This window comes from Crocuta crocuta, unplaced genomic scaffold, assembly GCF_008692635.1.
Source record: "Crocuta crocuta isolate KB4526 unplaced genomic scaffold, BGI_CrCroc_1.0 scaffold551, whole genome shotgun sequence".
Lineage (NCBI taxonomy): Eukaryota > Metazoa > Chordata > Mammalia > Carnivora > Hyaenidae > Crocuta > Crocuta crocuta.
Window position 1 is genome coordinate 1591896 of NW_027530969.1, and position 24599 is coordinate 1616494.

General features: G+C 38.5%; 1 protein-coding gene across 8 annotated transcripts in view; it reads left to right on the forward strand.

Annotated features, from left to right (window-relative positions):
* HMBOX1 (homeobox containing 1) overlaps nt 1-21381 on the forward strand; it is a 178746-nt gene extending 157365 nt beyond the window's left edge. For 4 of the 8 annotated variants that reach the window (XM_077769694.1, XM_077769695.1, XM_077769698.1 and 1 more), the window contains 4 exons: nt 14307-14389; nt 15943-16038; nt 17138-17232; nt 19151-21381. In XM_077769694.1, the coding sequence (XP_077625820.1) occupies nt 14307-14389; nt 15943-16038; nt 17138-17232; nt 19151-19288 (412 nt within the window). In that variant the 3' untranslated portion in view covers nt 19289-21381. Of the gene's footprint in view, nt 1-14306; nt 14390-15942; nt 16039-17137; nt 17233-17463; nt 17560-19150 lie in introns of those variants that run through there. The other 4 variants (XM_077769701.1, XM_077769696.1, XM_077769697.1 and 1 more) reach the window with 4 other exon arrangements.
* Nucleotides 21382-24599: the final 3218 nt, after the last annotated feature.

Below are 24599 nucleotides of genomic sequence, written 5' to 3' on the forward strand. Positions count from 1 at the left end.
TAAGAAACCCATAGCAAAAACAAAAAACACTGCTCTCATGTGCATATTCTTTTTCTTCCTTATTAACATACAATGTAGAGTCAAACAAACATTTAATGAATTCAGTGGTATGCAGTGAAGAGACAGGTTTCAAGAGCAATACCATTTCTCAGTTGTTTTTAAGGTAGTTAGAGTTTGTCAGTTTTACTCTTTGCCTGCCAACTCCAGAAAATTGTCTCCATTTTTCTTTTCGGTCTTCATAGGAAGACTTATGACTAAAAGGTAATCCATTTTAGAAAGAAACTTGGCTCTGTAGTTGTCATGTAGTAATAAAACCCACACTAACTCCTCTACGATGGTAGGACTTCATGTAGGGCTCCATGTTACTGGACAAGTAATAAGCCTATGTTTCTTCTAAGGCTAGGCGAGTTGATAGGATAGAGTGTGCTTAAAAAGTCTGCCCCTAAATTCAATATTACCCGTGTAATAAGCATGCTGCAAGTAAATAAAACATTTGGGAGATGAAAGTTTTATATTTGGGCACATTTCATACATGGTATCCATAATTCACTCACATATGGATTTTTCTTTTTTAAGCAAGTGAAGAAAGGCATCTTACCATCTTGATAAGGATTTGGAAAGCTTGCGTGTGTGTGTGCGCGCGCGCGCGCGCGCACGTGCGCGCGCATGTTAGTGTCTGAGGATGTACTGCTAACTCTTCTGTTAGGTTAACTTCTCTATATACGTAGAATTTAAATGCGTATTAATACTTTGTTTTGAGGAAAAACTCCCACAGTTTATTTAGTACTCCACTGCCCAGGGAAAAAAGGTAGGTCAGTGTTGTGGTTGTCTCCAGAGCAATTTTACAGTTCCTAATTGCTAAGAGCCTTTAGGTGAGATATAGCTGTGTCCTGGGGCTGTCCTGAGTTTCTTACTAATGCTGTCACATCTTTGCTTCCAGGAGCACTTGTGAAATTTACAAGAGTTTGGTTTAGATGATTCATTGCTACAGAAATTTGCATCTTAAAGGAAGTCTGAAACAATACCAAGTCTTAACGGAATATTGACAATTCCTGTGAGGCCTTGGAGCCAATGAACTGAGTCAGGAAACCTGAGATCTAGGTCACGTGACCTTGAACAAGTCAAGTCTCCTCTCTGGCACCTGATCTGTATAAAGTTCATGTCCTCATCTGCAAAATAAAGAGGGTGACTTGGTAATACTTCCTTCCAGCTTAAAGTACTTTGATTCTTTGTCAGGATCTATTCTGTGATATATCTAAATCCATGTGTAATGAGTTATGTTTATAGTATTCCATTGCATTTATGAATTAGGATTCTAAAATTCAACTTCTCATGTCTAAATTCTTTAATTTGTTCATAGGGTAATACTAATTTTTCCACTTTAAAGTCTTTTTTCACAGGCTTTTCTATTCTGAAACTTTAACAAGCTGCAAAGCATGAAAACGTACAGCTTCTTCTGTAATAGAACTCATTTATATTTTAGCTTTTCTTTATAATCATGTGAACCTTCCAGAAGGCTGATTTGGAGAAAGCTGGTATAAGTCTGTAGAATTCAAAATGAACTCTTATTTATAAAAAATAAGAGAAATCTTATATTGTTTGTTGTACTGTAGTGAGTTTCCAAAACATTCAGAGTATAAATTTGTTGCTGAAAGGCATTAAGAAAAAGCAAGAAAATCATTTAAAAATAATTTATGCAATTTTATTTTGCTCATGCTTTGAGACTGCAAACTTTATTTTTAAATAATGCTTTTTCAAATTACAAAACTAGCACATGCATATTATATAAAATAGAGAAATGTAAGGAAATATAAAGAAGAAAACTAAAATACCTCTTAACACCATCATTTACAGATAATCATATATTTTTTGTTGATGAATTTCTTTTTCAGTCATTTTTGTGTTATGTAAATAGCTTTTCAAAGAAGCATCTACCACATATATAGTTTTATATTTAATATCATTCATATGCTCTTTGAAAACATGATTTTTAATGACTAAATCCATTTTAAGGAATATACATATAATTTAGTACCCAGTCCCCTGCAGCTGGACATTTAGGTTGGCAACTGTATCTCTTTTGGGTCCTGACTTGATAACTGGCTAGATTGCCAGTTTGTAGACAGATACAGGATGGTGAAAGAGAGAATACTATTTTGAAAAGCAGTTATGAAATTAATCACAAGTAGGGTTTTTTGTAATATTACATAACTGTATTTTGGGTAACATTTTTTATTAGAAAATTAATAGTTACACATTGTAAGCTTTTAGAAAACATAAGGTGTAAAAAATAAAATATTTCCATTCATAAATAATGCTGAAAATATTTGGATACATTTACTTTTAGTGTTTCTATCTATGTATCTATATAATTTTTAACATAATTAGAATAACATATATATGATTTTATAACCTGCCTTTTTTGCAACATTTTTTATGTCATTAAGTACTCTGAAAATGTGATTTTTAATGGCTTTCTTCAGATAATTTATTTAACTATTATTACTTTATTAAACATTTAAATCTTCCCAGTTTTGCCCTACTAAATAGTACTGACAATGACCATCTTTGTACTTGCTTTTTGTCTTAAGAATAATGATACGTTTGACCATATTACCACCACCTCCCTCCAGAAAGTTGAATTGATCCACATCACTAACAGTGGCCTTGAGCATATACTGCCCCTGTCACCAGAGCCTGCCTCCCATGCATACTGTAATCATCTTTTTGGGGAGGGGAAATCAGCCTTGTTTTGCCTGTTCAGTTGGTGTGAAAGCAGGGTTTTATTTTTGTCTACTAAACTTCTCTGATTACTAGTGACGCTAAACATTTTACATGATTTTTCATGTTTGGTGTTTATTTTTTCCTTTAGCCATTTTTCTGTTGTGTATTCGTGTTTTCTTACTGACTTGTATATTAATTCCTTGGAATGAGATCGTTAACCCCTTTCTGCTATATATTTGCATTTATTTGTAATTTATTTTTCATGTAAATGTAGGTAAATCTATTGCTGTGTTCTTGTGTAGCTGTCTCCATCATTTGTTTCCTTGTTCAGATGCTTTCATCTAGTTTTTATTTATTCACTTGTTTATTTATTTTTAAATGATTTCACTTTTATATTTAACCCTAATATTATTGGGTCTGTAAATTGAGGCTCTAATTTGGCCTTATTTTCCAGATACCTGATTTTCCTTTTCTCCTTAAATTTAAGATTCTTTCTTTCTTTTGTTCTTTCTTGGGTGGCTTTGGTGAGTCAGTTAAGCAACTGACTCTTGATTTTGGCTCAGGTCATGATCTCAGTTTCTTGAATTCAAGCCCCACATTGGGCTCTGCGTTGACATTGCTGAGTCTGCTTGGGATTCTCCACCTCTCTGCCCCTCTTCTACTCTTGCTCTCAAAAAAGATCCTTTCTTGCATATAAATTTATTATATTTGTTGGTTCTATTGATCTCTGTAAGTCTTGAATCACAGTTTTGATTATTATAATTTTATAATTTCACAGTATTTGACAATATAGGGCCCATTCATTACTCTTTATTTTCAAAATGTTCTTATCCATTTATATCTGGTTTTCCAGGTGAACACTGAAATCATAATTGTTGACTCCTACCACACTCACCAAGAAAAAGAAGAAAAAAATATGTGTTTTAATTTAAGTGCATTAAACTTTTAATTCATTTTGGAAGAAATGACATTGTCATGTTATTCATTTTTTTTAAACATTTATTTATTTTTGATAGAACACAAGGGCGGGGATGAGGAGAAGAGAGAGAGGAGACACAGAATCTGAAGCAGGCTCCAGGCTCTGAGCTGTCAGTACAGAGCCTGACATACCATGAGACCATGATCTGAGGTGAAGTCAGTCAGCCAACCGACTGAGCCACCCAGGCGCTCCTCATTATTCATTTTTATCTAGCAATATGTTATATGCCTCTCCATTTCTTACATCTTTTTTATACCTCAACAAAGTGAGTAAAATATATTCTAGTTTTTTATGTGGTTTCTGTATTTTTCTTGTTGGCTATTTTTATGTTTCTCATTTCTCTTGCTCTCTTAAATAGATGCTTTTTTCTGTTAGATTGTTGTCAAACTGGTTATTAACTGATACATGGGGAAGTTTTGATATTTTTGTCTATTTAGTGCCCAACCATCTAGTTATTTCTGAGGCCTTTTCAATTTATCCCTTGGCTTTCTTGATACAGCATAATATGCCAATGATAATTTTGTGGCCCTTCTTCCCAGTTTGTTTCTTAATTTTGTTTCATGTCTTATTCTACAGACTAGGACTTTCAGAAAAACATTAAATTGTGACCAGAGAAAAAATTGGGCTCTCTACCTTGTTTCTGATGTAATGTGGATGCTGCTAACATTTTATCATCTTATTATTAATATTTTCCTAATATTTTATTGTGAAAATGTTTAAACATACAAAGTTGAAAAAATTTTATATAGTTACCACCTAGATTCTACCAGTAACAGTTCACTATACTTATTTTATTACATATCTCGTAGCAGATTTTTTAATTATCTGTAATCTTGGTTATATTACAGAAGTAGTTATTAGTACTTAGTGTCCCAAGATTTTTCAAAATCAGCACTGCAGTAATTGCTGAAGAGGCAAGTCAATATGGCAGTCTCGTAGCTGTATTTATTATCAAGAAGTGCCCAATCTAAAACCTTACTAAAGCTTTGAAACAGAAGCTTATGAAAACTGTTCCACTGAAGGACAGTATTAAGCATCAGAAGAAGGGTCATAGTCTAAATTGGATTACAAAAAGAAAAAGAATTGAAGCTTGAATGTTTCAGTATTTGACCAAACTTTCTAGAGAAGAGAAAGTCTTTGTTTAGCTGATAGGTGTGTTTCTATTGTGAAATAAAGTCCATTAAACTGTGATAGTTGAATCACATTAGCCTTTAAGGCCATTCTTTTTATGACTCTTTTTCCCCAATGTATTAGTCTCCCAGGCTGACCTAACAAATTTCTATACACTGGGTGGCTTAAAACAGCAGATGTGTACTCTTGCACAGTTCTAGAGGCCAGAATCTGAACCCAAGGCACCAGCAGAGTTGGTTTCTCCTGGAAGCTCTGAGGGGGAAACACTTCCACGCCTCTCTTTACCTCCTCTGTCCTTGACTTGCACAGGCATCCTCCCAGCATCTGCTTCACATTTCCACACTTGTCTTCCCTGTGTCTGTGTTCTCCTCATTTTCTTCTAAGGACGCTCGTGGTGGTTTTAGGGCCTAGTGTGAGCTCATCTCGATCCTTACTATAATTACATCTGCAAAGACCCTATTTCCTAATAAGATTGCTTTCTGAGGTTCTAGGCCAACATGAATTTTTAGGGGACACTGTTCAACTCACTGCACCCAGCGGTGTCCTAGCAAGCAGTCGTAGAAAGAGCATCAGCTCAGAACAAAAGTTTGGCTCTGATCCTTGCCAGTTCTGTAATTTTGGGAGAGCTTGTCATCTATAAGCTTGTCATTGTCTCTGTTTCTCAAATGAGTATGTTGAACAGTGCATAATCTTTCAGGGTCCCTAATTGTCCTAAAGTCTACATTAAATAGTGAAGAATCATATGCATAAACTAGTTTCTAGCTCTACTCCTCTTGTTTTTCTCTGGTCCCTGACTGTTTCTCAGGGGTACTTTAAAGTCTGATTAGTATCAGAGGGACTTTGACATCTTTGGATACAATACAGAATATCACTATCCTGGTTTGTACATGAACATAAACTAAGGGGGGTTCCTTTAGGCCTTTTTGGTTCAACAAAAGATAGCTGCTGCACTTGAAGGTTTTCACATTTCTTTCATCTCAGTCTTCAGTCTGCTGTTTAAAGACAAACAAAAATAAAATTTAGAAATTTTTTGTTGCCAAAGATCATGTAACACATAGATGATTTCAAGTAGGAGATGGGACAGTTGGGTTCCAGAGTGCTTTAGTTTCATGTCATTCTCTTTCCTGCCTACTGCTCAGTAATCTTACTTCATGGTGAAGAAATGCACACTGGATTGTAGATAGTGGGCAGTGTCTGCCAGTCCTGAAACCTTATTTTGTATTACTAAAATGGTGAGGTTTAAATATCTCTCCAGGACTCATAGTTCACATAAAGGCACAGAAGGAGAAGTTCACTTACATGCCATTATCCCTTCCTTAAAGAGTCCTTCCCCATCTTTTCTATATGCTCAACAAGATACAAAAGGAGGAATTTTCTGGCTTCAATTTTTATAGACTTCAGTGTTATTGAAATGAAAGTGCTTCAAGGACATTTCCATTTGTTACCAGCTTATGGTTTCTCATCTCATGTAAATTATTTTGCCACTTCTCATTTTAATTCTTTGCTGTCATTGTCTGGCAAACCGATCATTTGATTTCTCTCTGTGAAGATATTCACTGATTACTCAGCTGACAATGTCCTTTGTCTATAAAAGTGTAGTGCCCTTAGGATTTATTTTATTACTTTTTTATTACTACCTGTAGATTTCTGTTTACATTTCTTTCCCTTTTTTGTCTTGGAAATGTCTAGGACTGTAAAATATTCTTACTTGGGACAGAAGTATGTTTGAACTCCAGAGTTCCAGTTTAGGAACAAATCTCTTTTAGAGTCTTAGAGCCAAATTCTCCTACATTTTGTCTACTTGGTAACAGTAGAAATATCTATTTCTTTGACATAATCTAAAGGTTAAAATGTTTGAAAGTAAATGATAAATAGGGCGTCCTATTCCTAAGGCTATTTTTTTGTGTGTATGGGGTTAGAGGTGCCTAAATGCAGGAGGTGAGGCTGTTTTGAATTATTCCCATTTTGAAATGTTACTTGAATCTCACCTTTCCTCCATGCCTGAGCCTACTGCAGACCCTCTCCTCAGCTGTTGCCACACTAACTGTCTTCTGCATCTAGTATCACCAGATATTGCCCTACAAAAATAAATCTGATCATATAATACCCCTGAAAAACCTTCATTCCCAGTTGCCTAAAAAGTAACTGCAAACTCTGTCATATTAAAATCTGGACCCAGTGTTTTTTTGTTTGATCCCCAACTACCCCATCTTAGGTACAATATACTCCAGCCACACTCCTTCCCATTTTCAGAACATTTTAAGCTCTTCATGACTCCCTTTCTTTGTATATGTTGTTTCCTCTGCCTTGTATTAATTCACTTTACCCACCCTCCCTGCTCTTTAAGACCCTGCACAAATGTTGGTTCCTCTTTGTTCCCATATACTATATATGTACCACCAATATACTCCATTCTTTTTTTTTTTTTTTAAGTTTATGTATTTTGAGAGAAACCAGTCATGAGCTAGAGAGGGACAGAGAGGGAATGAATCCCAATCAGGTTTCGCATGTCAGCATGTTGGCCAATGCAGGGCTCAAACTTAGGAACTGTGAGATCATGACCTAAGCCAAAATAGAGCCCCACCCAAGTGCCCCAATATAGTCCATCTATAATATTGTATAATATGTTTTATTACATACACCCGTCTGGTCTGATTCATCTTTACCACCATTTAGCCAATCACCTGCCATAAAGGAGGACTTAATCAACATTTTTTTTGGGTGCCTGAATGATTATTTCCAAAATGAAAGTAATTAGGCCTATTTCCCAACTTCACCGATAATCTATTGGTTATATATAGTTCAGAAATAAACACTATACTGATAAAACTTTATTCAGTTTTAGTCTAAAACCTGAGTGTACCTAGATAAGATAGTGTATAATATGGTGAAATCTCAGTAGGCTTTCTCCTGAAAGATATTCTTGGTTTTATTAAAAGCCTTAACTGAAGGGGCACCTGGGTGGCTCAGTCAGTTAAGCATTGGACTCTTGGTTTCTGCTCAGGTCATAGTCTCACGATTTAGGAGTTTGAGTCTCATGTTGGGCATCCCACTGATTGTGCAGAGCCTACTTGGGATTCTCTCTCTCCCCCTCTGTCTTCCTCTTCCCTGAGTGCTCGTACACTCTCTCTCTTTCAAAATAAATGAACTTTTAAAAATTATGGGGAAAAAAGCCTTAACTGGAACCACTATTCTATGTTTTACTATTTACTTTGTTTCCTTCTTTTATTCATTTATTCCCTGATTATTTGTTCAACCATCTATTGATCAAACAGTTGCTTACTGCATTTCTGTTATGTGCCAAGCAGATTCTCTGAGCTTAGAGAGTTCCATCTTCTTTGATGCTTCCTTTTTTCTGAGCAATTAACATGCTCTCTTTTACAGAGCACATATGAAAAAGATTAGGGCATTTTGACACTAAATTCAGATAAGTCAATAATGTGATGTGGTTGCAGAGTGACTATATATTTTCTAAAGTGAGATACTTTGGGGAAGTGAATTTGTTAATCATCCAAGGTAATAGCACTGTCTCAGGCAAACCCAAGATCTCCCTATATATAACCCCTATAGTCTAATCAGATTGCATTGCTAGTTGCCTTGTTTTCCAAGCATATCTCAAGTTTTTATGCCTTTATATCTTTGTCTTTACTATTAACTTTGGCCTTTCTTCTCCAGTGCCTGGAGTCTGTGCCTTCGTCAAAAGCCTGCCCAGTCCAGTGAGTTTTCAGTCTAGTCCATAGAAACATCTATTCTGAATTTATTTAGCACATCATTTATAGCCTTATTTAGCAGCTAGGTGTATTCTGGTTTGTCTGTTACTGTTTTGACTATTGTTTTGACTCCTTCTACTATTTAACTTTTTTAATATATTCCTCCTCAGCTGAACCACATGTTCTGAAGATCAGGGATTATATTTGAACTAACATTCATTGCTCAAGTACAGAGCCTTACTCACAGTCATGTAATACATTTTTGTTGAATATTTTATTTCCAGGCCTACCTTTGAGTTTCCTAAAATCTCTTCCACTTTATGTTGGTATTGTGTATTTGTTCCTACTACAAAAAAAAAAAAAGTAAAGAGATTTGCAATGAATATTTTTAATTATTACATCTTAAACTTACATATTTAGTGCTTGGTTCGGCAGCACATATAATAAACTTACATTGAAGTATATTATTTTATCATTTAGATTATACTGTCTCTCTTGAATTCATATTTTTTAAATATTGAAACACCACAGAAAGACAAAAAGATGAAAGTGGTATTCAGTAGTCTGGTGTACACACCTCCAGCTATAGTAGTACATTGTACTGAAAATTTATATTTTCAATAGGCCTACATTTCTAGTTATAAAAATAATAGAGCCTTAACATAGAAGAAATGACTAATTGTCAGGCTTAAAGATTTAAAACTGTAGTGAATTCTTATATTCTTTGATTTGGAAGAAGTTACTTGTTTTCACTCTGATCATCTTAGTTTTCTATCATTAGATCCTAAAAATACACAGTAAAAATGATTTTTAACACTTTTTAACTCATTAAGTCATATATGCCATTAAATTTTTTTTAATTTTTTTTTATTTCTGAGAGAGAGAGAGTGTGAGCAGAGGAGGGTCAGAGAGAGAGGGAGACACAGAATCTGAAGCAGGCTCTAGGCTCTGAGCTAGCTGTCAGCACAGAGCCTGACGCGGGGCTCAAACCCACGAACCATGAGATCATGACCTGAGCCGAAGTAGGATGCTTAACCGACTGAGCCACCCAGGCGCCCCCATATATGCCGTTAATAACTGCAAATTTTAACTTAGCTTTCAAACATACTGTGGCTTTGTTCTACTATCATTAGAATAGGAGTCACAATCCTAATACATTCTGGCTGATCTAAATATACTTTCCCAACATAAATTGTTTGTGGAATATATTAATCATTAAACTAGTATTTAATTGTTTCAGCGTTTTCCCAAGAAGTTCTTTTATTAAAAATCTATAAAAATATCATGTGTTCATTTCAGAAATTCAGCTGAGAAGTATATAAAACAGAATGTGAACACCAGTCTTTATTACCACTAGTATTTCCCTGTTTTCTGTCCATCCCCAGTATTCTTGCTCTCAGGAGATAATCATCTCTTTAGTATTTTTCTTTGAGACACTCTTGCAATAATTCTATAACTCTTGATTTTCACAGTTCATTTACAGTAGTATTTATTTCTTTTGGAAACTCCTGTATCGGGTTGAGGGTGACTTTACTTTGTTCATCATTATTGACTTGTCAGTGCGGTCTTCAGTGGGGAGTGCATATAAGGATAAATCAGACTTTTTCCTCAGGTGGCTTTCAACATAGTCAGGGATAGATGTATACAGTGATAACTATAATACAAGATAAAAAAATGTAAGAGAGGGACAGATGGAGTGCTGTGGGATTCATGGACTGATATTTACCTTTGACTTACCTTTGACTTACCTTTGACTGGCCAAGAGCTGATACTTGATCTATATCCTGAAAGACAAGATTTGGGCTAGGGGGAGGCAAAAAGCAAATATACTGGCAGGAGAAAGGTACAGAGGTACTAGGAGTTCACACAGTTATTCCATTTTCCTCGACTGTAGAATGCATCTATGATAGTAGCAGCAGATAAAGAAACTAAGGTAGTTTGGGGGAGAACTCAGAACACCTCTATAATCTTTAAAAATTTTTAACAGAATAGTGCCATGACTAGAGATGTACACTAGGAATATTAAGCAGACATTATAGGGTGTGTAGAGTCAGTTACTGGCTTTGCAGTAATTTGGAAAAAGAGTTGCCATAATGAGGCATAGTGGCCCTAGAGCTGCTGCTGAAGTAGGACCTGTAGGTCTGAACCACTCTGTCAAGTCTGAGAAGGCCTTGGTTGCAAGGCACACCTTTATTTTGGGTACTGTGAGGGGGAACAGAAAAAACCACTGCCAGTTATTCTTAGACATCACCAATTATTACATATATCCTGATTTTAGAAATTATAATAATAAATCTACATCATAAAGTCAGTGAAATAGAGTAATTGCATAAGTACAGGGAAAAGATTGGGCACGCAGGAAAGAGCTGAGCAAATGAAAGAAAGGAGGATGAGATCTAAGTGGAAAAGCAGACCTTGAAGAGAAGAATGGATCTTCCTCTACCATGAGATAAAGAAATGAACAAGCAGTGACTCAGAGAAGTTTAGAAGTTAAGAAGCTTAAAACATTAAGCAAACCTACATTAAATAACCTCCATCTTGGTAAAAGAGGAGGCAGGGTCATCTCTAAGAAGAATGACAGTGGTGGGTTTGAACAGACTTGGGACTTAAGAATGAAAACGTTTCAGGTAAGTGGGGCCTGAAAGATGGAATATTAAAAACAGAAAGGACTGAAAGAGTTCCCATCAGAAATGAGGGGCCCAGTACGGTTGAAAAGCACAGATTTATAAAGAAACCAATTGGCCCTATTTTATGACTTTGTCCAGGCACACTTGGTACCGTGAGAGAAGGATGGACAAAAACTTGTGGAAGGTGCTTTCTGCAGGGTAGGAGATTGGCTGGACAGGTATGGTGGAAGGACAGAGAGGCTAAATAAGTTTCTCCTAAGGGGTATTGTTGATTTGGCTCACCATGAAGTTCAGGCTAAGAAATAAATAAAAGGTGAGGCCAGAAGAAGAATAGATTAACAGGTTTTTTTTTAAGTCGTGGGTCAGTGTTTTAAGGGAATTCAAGGGGCACCTGGGTGGCTCAGTCAACTGAGCATCTGACTCTTGTTTCATCCGGGTCATGATCCCATTGCCCCACCCCCACCCCTGTATCAGGCTCCTCGATAGGCATGGAGCCTACCTGGGATTCTCTCTCTTTCTTTCTCTTTCTCCCTCTCTGCCCCTCTCCTCCGCTCATGTACACACACTCTCTCTCTCAAAATAAATAGATAAATAAAAACTTTATTTTAAAAAGGATTTGAGGGGCACTTGGGTGGCTTAGTTGGTTAAGCATCCGATTTCAACTCTGGTCATGATCTCATAGTCTGTGATTCTGAGCCTGGCATCAGGTCTGGCATGCTGACAATTCAGAGGCTGGAACCTGCTTCAGATCCTTTTTCTCCCTCTCTCTTTGTCCCTCTTTTGCTTGTACTCTGTCTCTCTCTCTCTAAAAACAAACATTTAAAAAAAGGATTTGAGAGTATAAAGAAGGTGAAGGAAAAATTATTTTGAAGAGGAGGAGAAGGTAAGTAGAAAGTTGATTGGGGAATTTCAGAATTAAGATGATGGTCGAATTCAGAAGGTTGAGTCTGGAATATATGTAATCTTTCTAAAACACAGATGGAGTATGTCTCTATGTGGCTTGAAAACCTCTATTTCAAGATGACATCTTTACTACTGATAAGAATAGACAAAGCTCATCACAAGCTGACCCCATCCTACTTTTCTAAGCTAAGGTCTCATTTCTTCCCGTGAACCCCACAGTCCAACCACACTGAATTCTTCTCTGTGGTCACAATCCTCAACTTTTATCTACCTTTTGCTTTTACACATACTGTTCCCCTTGCATTAAATGCTCTTCCTCCTTTTCTTTGCCTTGCAAACGCCTGCCCATCTTCAAGACCTAACTCAAGACCGCACTTCCTCTGCCACTTCCTTCTGGATGCCCACACACCACACTGAGCACACTTCCATCTGTGCACCAGCATTACTCCCTTCAGACATCCTATGGAATTTGGCCACAAGTATATTGATTTTTATGTCTCTATCCAGTAGACTGTAAACTCCTTGAAGTCAGAAACTATCTAATTCTCTTTACCCACAGTGCAAGCATACAATGTTAGATACTTAATATCTGCTTTTGTTGTCTTTGTTGAATTTTAAATAAAGAAGCTAATCCAGTGCTTCTCCAACATTAATTAGCATTCAGATCACCTGGAGATCTTGTTAAAATTCAGATTCTGATTCAGTCTAAAGTGGGGTCTGGGATCCTACCTTTCTAACAAGCTCCCAGTTGATGCCAGTGCTGCTGGCTCCTGAAACTAATTCAGTGTTTTAGCACAGGTGGAGTAAAGGTAAAGGTCCAGTGAGAGTGTGGGAGTGGGGCAGTTATGGTGACAGTCACTCAGTATGAACACTAGAAAATCATGTAGGAAGAGATGCTTAAATCATAGAATCAAGCAGACTGCTGTGGAAGATGGTTGACAGGACTGGTATGATCTAGTTCTATGACTTAATGTTTTTGAAAAGGAAAGGCTTTCCAGTCATGGCAGCTGTGTCGGGACTGCAGCAAAGGATGTGTTTGCTCCATGGAGATGGTGGGGGTGGGAGGTGGGGTCAGAAGTCAGGTTTGGGGCCTCACAAGAAGGGTCTGCGGCCTCCCGTGTTTATTCCTGGTGAATGGCACATCCACTGGAGGGTGACAGAATGGAAAAGCTGCATTCAGGAAAGGGAGGCCCCTGAAGAGGGGAGGTTTAGAACCTTGACAAGGGATCATTTCCTGATCATAAATTTACGGATTCAAAGTATGAAGATCTTTCTTAAAATCGTAGATGACAATAAAAGTAGCATTAATAAGCATTCTCTTCCCACATAGAGTCTCACAGGTCTGATAATGCTAAAGAGAAGTTCAGTAAACCTAATTTCTTTTAAGTACTGTTGTACAGAAGTAATATGTGCTTTTGTAACATGAAAAAAGACAAAAATATTTAAACCTCCTCCACTAATCCCCTTCCCTGACAATGAAGTAATTGATTTTTACACCTTGATGTTTACTCTTCCAAGCGTTTATCCGTGCAAATTTATGTACACATAGACTGGATTTTTTCAAATTCCATAATGGCATTTTCCACGCATACTATTCTGCAGATTGTTATTCTCACTTAAGAATGTTGTAAACATCCCTCCAGGTCAGTGGATACAGCTTATAACTTATTTTTTCCTAGTCATTTTTAAATAGCTGTGTATAAATATAGATGTCCTGTAATTTGTCCTGCCATTCTCCCATTGATGCACAATTTGGTACTTTTAAATTTTTACTGCTGCAACCAGTACGACACACACAAAAAAAGTCTTACTGTTACTAGCACCTCCATAACAGAACTCTGTGATTTCAGCCAACCGTATGTATACAAGTAACTTTTATATCAAGAACATCTTTAAGTGAAGCAAAGCAGTAGCTAGCCTGCACTAATATAGTAGCCACTAGTCACATTTAGCTATTTAAATTTAAATTTGCTAAAATTAAATCAGATTAAAAATTCTCTTCCTCAGTCACATCAGCCTCCCCCTTTCAGCTGCTAAGTGGCCACATGTGAGTTGTGGCTACCCTACTGGATAGTAAAGAACAGACCATTTCCATCCTCACAGAAAACTCCATTGGACAGCCTGGACTAGACGCTGTAATGCCACATCATAAAGAAGAACGTAATTTTTCAGTGGGTTAGCGTTTTAATGAGAGTACATTTTTTAAAGTACAAACTCTGGTTGCCCCTGCAGTTACTTCAATGAGAATCAATACCCAGATGAAGCAAAGAGAGAAGAAATTGCAAATGCTTGCAATGCGGTTATACAGAAGCCAGGTAAGGCGGCAAGCTGCCACTTAACTCGATGGTGGAGCTCTCGGCTTCAGGTTATCATTTGGGACAAGAATCTTCTTTTTACTCATTGCAGCCAGGTGCCCTAGACTCCATCCTCACCATCCTCCTGTGCAGTCACTGCCCTGTTCGAGTGGTACTTCTCTGGGGTGTAATTATGGTGGTCCAGATCAGGTGTTCACATGGAAGGCTGCAAAGCACTGTCCCTGCTTAAGATAGGAGGCCTTGAAATTATAAAGACTCTATAGATGTCTTCAAAAATAGAGCATACTGTATAAATTCCAAATAATTTTAAAGTTTGGAATATTTAAGCAAGGCTTGTAAATAAATGAAAAGATTTTTCTTTACAAGTGTTATATAATTCTGTATTCCTGTTTGAAGAAACAGTTCTTATTGGAGTTGGCTTCTTTCTCTTTCCTGCGTTGGAATGAGTTCTACATAACTAGGGAAAACAGGATAGTTCCATTCTAAAGTCCTATTGTTCCCATGCAAGTCAACGGAGCCGCTTAAAGACACCTAATGACTTTTCTACCGTGTGTTAAAATGTTATTCCACGTTTTATGGTTTTTGTTACCAGAAACCATTTTCAGTTAGATGATCAATTGATCTTCATTTGGCCAGTTAATTTGATTGGCCTAAAGCCTGTAAATATAAAAGTGTCAATGTTTTATCATAATTAAACTGTAATTTATTCTCCTTTACCTGGAAGCCTGACTTCTAGCAATCTAGACCCTATAGACACATCTCCAGTGACACCTATACCCTTACCTCACACCAGCCACAATCCCACCGCAGAAGCTGTGCAGGAACTCAAAACCTTCCTGGAAAACACTTCACCCTGTGTCATCAGCGTCTTAACCTGTTTTCTGGCTTCTGCACCCATCGTGGATTAAAAGCTAAAATAGATAAGAACAGGGGAGGAGGAAAAAGTGCAGGTGGACCCTTGTTGGCAAGCATGGTGTTAATCCTTACAGTGTAAGAAGTCACATTTGACAGCATAGAAGGTAATAAATTTAAAATGCAACCTGAATTGTGCTGTGTGTTCTAGCATAGTTACAAAATGGATGGTCAGAGTCCAGAAAACATGGACAGTAATTATTCTTCTGCCTTAAGACAGCAGGAAACTAGTTTATATAAGGCCTAAAGATTTAAGTAAACTTCAGCTCCCTGGAAACTTGATGAAGAGTAACACACTCATCTAGAATAATGCTAGTTGAAGGAAGCTTCCATGTACTATCATTTGAACTTTGAGCTCTAGAGCTTGACTTTGTGGAATTCATTAATTTTGTATTTAGTATTGGAATTCTTTAGTATTGTGTGGCTTTCTCAAATATTTTGTTATTGCTATTTCTGTATTTATTTAGTGTTTATTCATACACTACTAATTTAAGTACATACATAGCACTAAAAAAAAAATCCCTTGTATCTGTTGTTCTGGCAATAAATGCAATCAAAAGAACTTTTCAAAAGGAAAAGCATTATTCCTTAAAACTAGTCTCAGATACAGACTATCAGAATGTTATTGCATGTATTCACAGGCAAAAAACTGTCAGATCTGGAACGAGTTACCTCCCTGAAAGTATATAATTGGTTTGCTAACAGACGGAAGGAGATCAAGAGGAGAGCCAATATTGGTAATGTATCAGAGAGGCTGCTTTCTTTTTTGAAGCAGTCCTAGACATCGGGTTTTTGTTTTTGGGTTTTGGGTTTTTTTTTAAGTACCTTCAGTTTAGAACTGCAGGTCTTAATAATCCTAACTTTTAAGCCTAACAAGAATTGTCCTTATGTTTTTCTTGGTGTTTTTTTAAGAGTTAGTATTATTTGCACTATTTGTATTATACTAATACTGACATTGTTCTTAATGTTCTAGAATCAAGAATTAGACATGGCCCCTGACCAATTACTCCTGTGCCACATAGTAAAGATACTTGTTAAGATCTTGAGAGAGAGAGTGAGACCCTGAGCTTCTTTGTTGTTGGTGGGCTGTGATGTGATAGGATTAATAGAACTGGAATGAAAAAGTCTTATAGGGAACATAGCAAAACACAGATTTTTTTTTTTTAATTTTTTTACAAATAGTTTATTGTCAAATTAGTTTCCACATAACACCCAGTTCTCATCCCCACAAGTGCCCTCCTCCATGCCCATCTCCCCCCTCCCCCCACATCCATCAGTCCTCAGTTTTTGTCAGCATTCAAGAGTCTCTCATGGTTTGCCTCTCTCCCTTTCCTCCACCATTTCCCCCCTTCTTCTCCCCCTTGTTCCTCAGTTAAGTTCCTCCTAATCCTCCTATATGACAAAACACAGATTTTTAAGAACATTTCAGAAATGTGAATTAATGAGGTTGGGGTGGGGCATTGGTTTTGCACTTCAAAAATTGTTTCAATTCTAAACTTACTCCTTCCCTGTAAGTACAATTCTCAAACACTTTACAGAACCCCAGGACAGGAGGGCTGTTTAATTAGTTGGTAAGTATTTATGAAGCACCTAACAGTCATCTGGTCAGATGTGGCATGTGTAGTGGCAGGGGCTCCAGAACAGCCACTGTGTTCCTCCCCTGGCCTGTGTGCAGTGGAATTCTATATGTCTGCAATTTAAAAGAACCAAAATGTAGAGGAATCTAGGTTCTTGTTTAATCACATTCTGATTTTCTCAGCACAAAGATTAATTCAGTGTTTTGGCTATTACACTAATGTAACAGATAATTTAGGGATCTATTTGCTTTTTTCGAAGAAGCAGCAATCCTGGAGAGTCATGGGATAGATGTACAGAGTCCAGGAGGCCATTCCAATAGTGATGATGTTGATGGAAATGACTACTCAGAACAGGTGAGCAGCCTAGCAGAGGTTCTTGGTTCTTGGATAGTATGACAACTCAATTCTGTGGGTGTGTTTTGTACGGGGTGGGGGAGAGGAGACAATCTAATGTCCCTCCACTCTGCTCATGTGTGTAATTAGATTTTCATGTAATTTGAAAGGAATGTGGTATAAGATTCAGTTGTCCTGTAAAATTTCTGAGAACCTGTTATTCACCCACATGGATTTATTGTCATACAACAGGATACTTGGCAAGTACGCAATGGGGAGGAGGAGGAGGGAAGAAGTTCAGAGGGAGGCAGAGAAGCAGAGAAGGTAGAAGAAGAGAGGAGGATCTGATCCAAACAAGCAAGTTACACCATCCACCACACACACACTCAATGTTTGAGAATACTAAAGGCTACTGGGTAGCTGTAATCCATGCCTAAACCTGTACCAATGCAGCACACAGTGGAAGGTCCCGCCCACCACGGCCCCATTGCAGTGAGAACCCTCATGCCCGGATGAGTGGTTCTTCCCGAGTCTCTGGCACATTGACACACACATCCTCTCATAAATGCATGTCTTCTCACCTCACCCTGACTTAGTCTTCATTGCTTGGGGGAAAAATATATATTTAATTGTAGCCACTGGATGGAATAATTCAGTAACTAAGAATGTGGGAATTTTCCCCCCACATATCTGTTGACAAGATTTCACTAAAATTTTTGTAGGATTTAAAATTAATTTCTGTTTGGAATATGAAAAGAATGTATGCTCTCTTCTGGACCCCAGGAGAAAACTTTTGCTCTTTTCTCTAATGTATATATACCTCTTCCTCGCCCCTCAGCCAGTTCTGATATAATAGTCCACTTACATTCTTCCTTCTGCCAACCATTTTGCAGCCTCTGTTTACCAGCTTGAGCGCAGACACTGCAGGAATGCACAAACTCCACATGAGCCCCTTTTAAACTCTGCAGACCACTTTGTGGAAATGAGAATGAAACAGTGAGGCCCATAATTCACAGGGGTTAACTTTTTTCTTTTTAGGATTCCAAATCATAGCTCCATATTTTACTCAAGAAAATACTCTGACTTTCTAATTGGAAACATTCCTGTTATTTTTCAATCTACCAATGTACGTGGGTCACTTCCACTTTTTTTTCCCAGATGCCCTAAGGGCAGCCACATACCATGATTTTTTCCTGCCCCCCACCAAGGAGCTTACCCTTTCCAAAGCTTTTTGATGCAGAGTTCCCCTAAAGACATGACAGGTGAGAAACTTACCCTTATTGGTAACACCATCTTCAGTGCCTGACAAACATCCTGCGGTGCCAGTTTCCTTCACAGCTTTGTTGTTTAACACACTGAGCTGTGCATGGAGAGAGAGCTTCCCGCTCACCCTAAAGACACCTGCCTCTTCCCTGGTACAGCTGTCTTCCAGCAGGAGAGCACCACACGTTTTTGCCTATAGCCATTTCCGGCAGTTATACTTCCGTCCTGTTGTAATCGAGAGTTTATTGGGTCTCCTGTTCTTTTATAAAAATGCATTTTTATCCATAAGATATTGGTGTCTGTGGTTTAGTCTAGTTTTCTCAGCTCAGTAGAAAGATACCATGAGCTCTGATAATCTGTATGAGTACTAGCTCAAATGATCAAGTTTGATTATCCTCACCAGCGATCTTCCTAATGGAAGGAAAAAATCCTCAGCAAGAAAAAACATTTTGGTGCTTTTTATTTGTTGAATCATGGAAATGTCAACTGGAAGTCTGGACCTATTTCCATTCAGTGTCTACTTAAATACATTTCACCTCTACTGTCACGAGCCCCTCCCCCACTGTGTCCTCCCACGAATGTTCTGCCTCCCCTTGCCCTCAGCATGCCTTTCTGTGAGTTGGAGAATTTTAACCAATCCACTAATAACACTTGTTTCTTATTTCTGCATGTCTAGGATGACAGCACTAGCCATAGTGACCACCAAGACCCCATCTCATTAGCCGTGGAAATGGCAGCAGTCAACCACACTATCTTGGCCTTGGCCCGGCAAGGAGCCAACGAAATCAAGACAGAGGCCCTGGATGACGACTGATCAGGGAGGGTTGAACATGAGAAGTTAACTTAGTTTAGACGTAGCACCTTAGCAGACTTTCCTCAGTCCTTAACATGTGTTCTTACAGTATAACTTGCAGTTTCTTGTATGTCAGTTAGCCGTTAGGGTCTTGTTCTGTGAAGATGGCATGGTGCCCTCAGCCTTTGCATATACTCTCTCAGTATTAATTCCCAGTAAATAATAACCAACCAACCAACCAAACTTCCCTCTCCCAGCCCCTGAGGCTAGAAAATCTTGCTGCTCTGTCTTAGCATTCCAAGAAAGTGCTTCCAGGTATCTAGATAGCCCTCAGTTCTCAAATACTAGGCTACGTGTAAAACCTTGGGTACCTTTAGATTCTTGTAACACTAGTCTGTACCCTTTTCCTTCCCCAAGACTGATAGGATGCAAGCTGAGGTAGTGTGGCCCAGGATTGACAGACACCATTAGGGAGTATCTGCAGAGTAAAAGGAACACTAGAATTCCCACTCAGCGTGGGAATCATTGATTTCCAGCTGCAATAAGCCGTGCCTCATAATAGTCACACCGTGGCTACATTATACTACTTTGGGTGCTGTGGAAAAATGTGGAGTGTCCATGGAAACACTTGATCTCAGATTTTGGTTGATGTTAACATGCCTGACACAGATATCCTTTCCTCTCACAAGCTGTGTGACTTAGTAGATAAAATACTGCCTTCTGCCTTTGGGACCATGATTCAAACACACAAAAAACAAAAGTCATATAAAAAAACAAAAACAAACCCAGAAACCCAGCTTGCGAGCATTGGAAAAAACAAAACAAAACAAAACAAAACATGAGCTGAATGTCTAATGGATGTTAAGTCCAGTTCTCAGAACCACTGTACATTACGTGGCACAGGTGTGTGCCTGCCTGGAAAAGTGCTGGAGGTCATCATGGACGCTGCTTTGCCTCCTGTTTGTGTCCCTTTTCCCTGCTACCAAAAAAAAAGTCTTTCAAGGATGGAGCTAAGGTCACAAATGAGTGAATGAACTTCCAGTCTTTGTATCCATTAACTGAAGCCCCTTCAATATGAGAGGTTGATAGAGGACTTTATAGTGGGATTATGCTGACTGACTATCACAATTGCAAATACTTTCCTAAATAGGAGCAGAAAAAAGCAGGGGACAATTGCCACTTACGTGGTGTGTCTTCGAGATACAACGTGATGTGACTGCTTTGGTGTTCTCTTTACTCTGTCCTTATAGAGGTGTGAAAAGCTATATTGCTACAGGCAATTTATTTAATAATTGGAAGCCATATTGATAATGGATGTGGTAATATTTGTAAAGTTTAATCTACTTTAAGCGGCAGTAACTAATGGAATTTTTTTCCTTGATCACATATGTAGCACTTTTGTTACTTTTTAAAGATATTTATATTTGATAAATCTTTTTTTCGTTTTGAGAACTCAAAATACCAAACAGTGAACTTGCGTTATAAAGTCACCCTGTGATCACCTTGTCATCTAGTAGCAAAATGATGAACTATTCATGCATCAAAGAAAATTACATCTGCTGGCCTTGTATGAAAATGATCTCTTGGCATCCGATTAAATGACACACTGTCACTGTGGGGAAGAGGAAACAGCCTTCAATGTAGCGGTGTAGGGTAAGTCTGAGGGAGGCATTACTGCTGTGTATTTTCTGCCTCATTCCATCTCCTTTCTGTGCACAGTAGAGCCTTGTTTAAAGGGGGATTTGGGGCTGGGTGTTAACTGTCTTTTCGCCCATTACCTGAAAAATGATGTCTGAGATGGAAGGAAGGTGCCAATTCCTTACCTCTTCACCCCCACTCCCCCACCAGATGTATTCAACCTAAAACCATTGAGATGAGAGTGAGACTGACCTTCTTTGTTTTTCCTTTTCTCATTAGTGAGATGGTGAATACGCACCAGTTTTTAGCTGGTCTAACTCCATTTAAGGCATGTGCTGATGAGGTCTTCTCCCTGTCTGTTCATCCTGCATACGCCAGTGTGCAGAAGCCTTTAGAGGGCATGAAAATGCCACCTTATATGGGTCTGTGACTTTAAAGAGCTAACGGCAGGGACTGGGCCTGCTCTTGTCTGTGGATTTCAGGCAGAAAATGTATATACTTCTTTCAGCCTCCAAGAATTGGAGTAAAATGGGATAGTCTTTTCTGTTTTACTGTATTACTTGAACCAACAAATTCAAGAGTAGCATTCGTTATTCTCAGGAATGATCCCCCTGCTCATTTTCTTTCTTGGTGTGTTTGACTTTTTATTTCAATTAGGAGATTATGTTATCTTTATTTCCTTTTATATTACTTAGAAAAAACTAACATATTGTATCTTTCCATTCCGGTGAAATTTTGTCTGCTTATTCTCAGTTGAATCAGAAAGAAAAGAAGAGAGGAAAATATACTGTCTGACAAGCCACATCCATGATTTATTGTAAGGAGATTATTGTAATTGATAGCTTCTTTATGACGGGATTGCTAGTATCATTTGTTCTTGCTGGTCTTTTTAAAGAAACAGACTGAAACTGTTAAGACAGCTGCAGTTTCTAAAGAAATACAGTGATTGCCAGAGAAGAGCTAAAAGGTTTCATTGTTTTAAGGCCTTAAGGAAGGAAAAAAGCTTCAGAGAATAAAGTAGGAGTCAGTATCCATGAAAGCAGTAGTGTGCCCTATCTGGCAAGGTGGAAATAGAGCACATGTCTCCCAATGCAGGATAGCCTCATATCGGGTTCAGGGGGAAGGAATCTTTCATCCGGAATTCGTCTTTTAATTGAAGAAGACTGCTGGCCTGCCCTTAAGACCTGCTGCCTTACATATAACTTTTGCTTTTTCACCAAGAGCAAAAATGCAGTTCTTTGGGGCCTAGATTTAAATCTGCCATTGTTGTTTTTGTTTTTGTTTTTGTACCCAGGTTCAATTCTGCTGTCTGTCCAGGCTACCTTAGTTCTCATAATGGCACACGGAGTTGCCACTGTCTAATTTGTAGTGTCTTTGGATAGTGAATTTTTTTTCTTAAGCTTTTTCAGGTTTGGTGGTATTTAAATAGAAACCCTAAACTGCTGTCTTACTGTAGGAAAAAGAGCCAGACTTAGAAAAAAAAAAATCCCATTCTATGATTTTGGGTTAATCTGCCCCTCTTCTCTTACTCCATACTGTACATACTTCAGGCCCCAGAGAACTGTTTCAGGACTGCTCTTCCCTAGTGAGGAAGACAAAATAAAAGGGTGGGGTGGGAACCTTGTCAGCAGTTCTTACAAAAACTTGTCTGTTATTTTTTTGAAAGACACTTCCATTGAATTACTATAGTCACATGAGTAAACTTCCTACTCTTCTTACAACACAGGCTTACAAAGAGACCTTTTAAAGATGGGCCATCCGAATGAGATTTCTGATTTGCTGTTGATAACCCTAATGTGAGGTGAAGGCCAGGGAGAGCAATACAGTACACTCTTAGCTGAGACCTTCTTGTGCCAGTCAATACCAAATTGACACTTTGGTTTATTTCAGGTTTATTTCAGCAAAGCTTATATGTGTTGAGTACCCCTTAGGGCAACTTTCTTCAGAGTCTCAGCCCTTTAAGTGGTTGAAGAGTGTGGTTACCTTCCACCTACCTACGGAATCTGTACAGTTCCACACACTGTCCTTGGGTGGGCAGTCCCTCCCCGCACATTCTCCTGTTCCTTCCCAGGAAGAAAGTTCCTGGAACAGGAAGACTCCTTTAAGGACCTTTCACTGTAGCTCAGTAGAGGTGACCACCTTAAAAGATAGGAGTGGGGAAGCAGCCACTCACCACCAGTGAAGTGTGTAAATCCAGTACTCCGGTTCCTGGTGGATTCATGATGGTGGTCAGTCCAGTGACCGACAGTACCGCTGTTGGGGCCAGATATCCACATATATTTTTACCTCAACGGGGACAACTCATGAAGAGCTCACTCATACACTTGTTTCAGTTCTTTACAAACTTCTCTCCTGGATTCTAGCCAGGATTCTAGGCACCAAGTGTAAATAGATTATTTCATCAGGAATCTCCAGTCATGTCCCCTCCATCTGTGAACAGCTCCTCTTCCATTTGCCCCTGGGCTCCAATGCTAAGGCCTCATCTTGAGCTGACATCTTTGCTGGGATTTTTATCTTTCACAGAAGGCAGAGCATGTGGGTGTGGTCCGCCTCTTCACACAAACACTCCTTTCTGTCTTGCAGGCCATATTTTTGACCAGCTACTTATTCCACTGACCAGCTACATTATCTCTGCCCATAACGGTGGAAATAATCCCTTTTTCATACACAGTCCTCCCATCCCTGTCCTAAAAATGTGAACTTCAAGTCCTTACTCTCTTGGTCCTAAGAAGGGTTTGGGTAGAAGCAGTCTTCCCATTTAACTTGTAGCTCTGCCTCTTAAAATTGCTTTTTGTCTTTTTTTGTTCAGAGAACAACCAGAGTATTTTTTCCCCAGTGAGTCTCAACAGATTCTTAGGCAATAATTTTTCTTGTTATTGATGATCTTGTGCTCAGTAGCACTCTACACTGAATAGTCCTGACCCTTCATGTTGTGCGTTGGTTTTCTGTGTTAATCTCTGTCCGTGATTTAAATCTTAGGTCAGAGTGGTGATAGATTTTGTCATTTTGTTGTTGTGATTATTAGTAATGTTTTACTACTGTATTCACTGGGGCTGCATTGAGACCAGCCAAATCCATTTATAGCTTTACTGAGCCGGTTTTGTTTGTCAGGATTTCCCAAGTGAAAGTTGGGCTCACTGACCAGCTTCTGGCTGGCGGCGTCTTTCTGGGGCATAGGGGTGGGGTGGGGAGTGCACTGGGGCAGGGGTGGGAATTACACATTTAAAACATTCCTTTTAGTGTGCTCTCTAAATAGCAAGGATGTTTACTCAGGATTCGGGGATCAGTTGTCAGCCATGTTGAATTTGGCTAACTGAGCTGCCTGCCCGAAAACCTTCCTGTTTCTTAATTTCCAGACTGTCTAATTTACATTACTTTAGTAAGCCCTAAGTTTTCCAGTTTGAAGGTATTGCACCATGATGAGAACCCAAGGTTTTCCCAGGGAGGCAACTATGAATGGCCAGGTTATCCTATAAGGATTTCCCTAGTGGTAGTGTCTTGTCAAATCAGAGGCTCTTTCTTTTTTAGTACCCTGGTCTCCAGTACATGCTCTTCTTTTCAGAAGATGACTGTCACCTAAGAGGAAAGATTTCTTTACCGCTCTGAGGAGAACCACCATACTGAGCTGGTGGGAAAGACCTTTTAAATACATCAACCCCACAAGTCCCTTTTCCGATCACAGAAAACCTCTTAC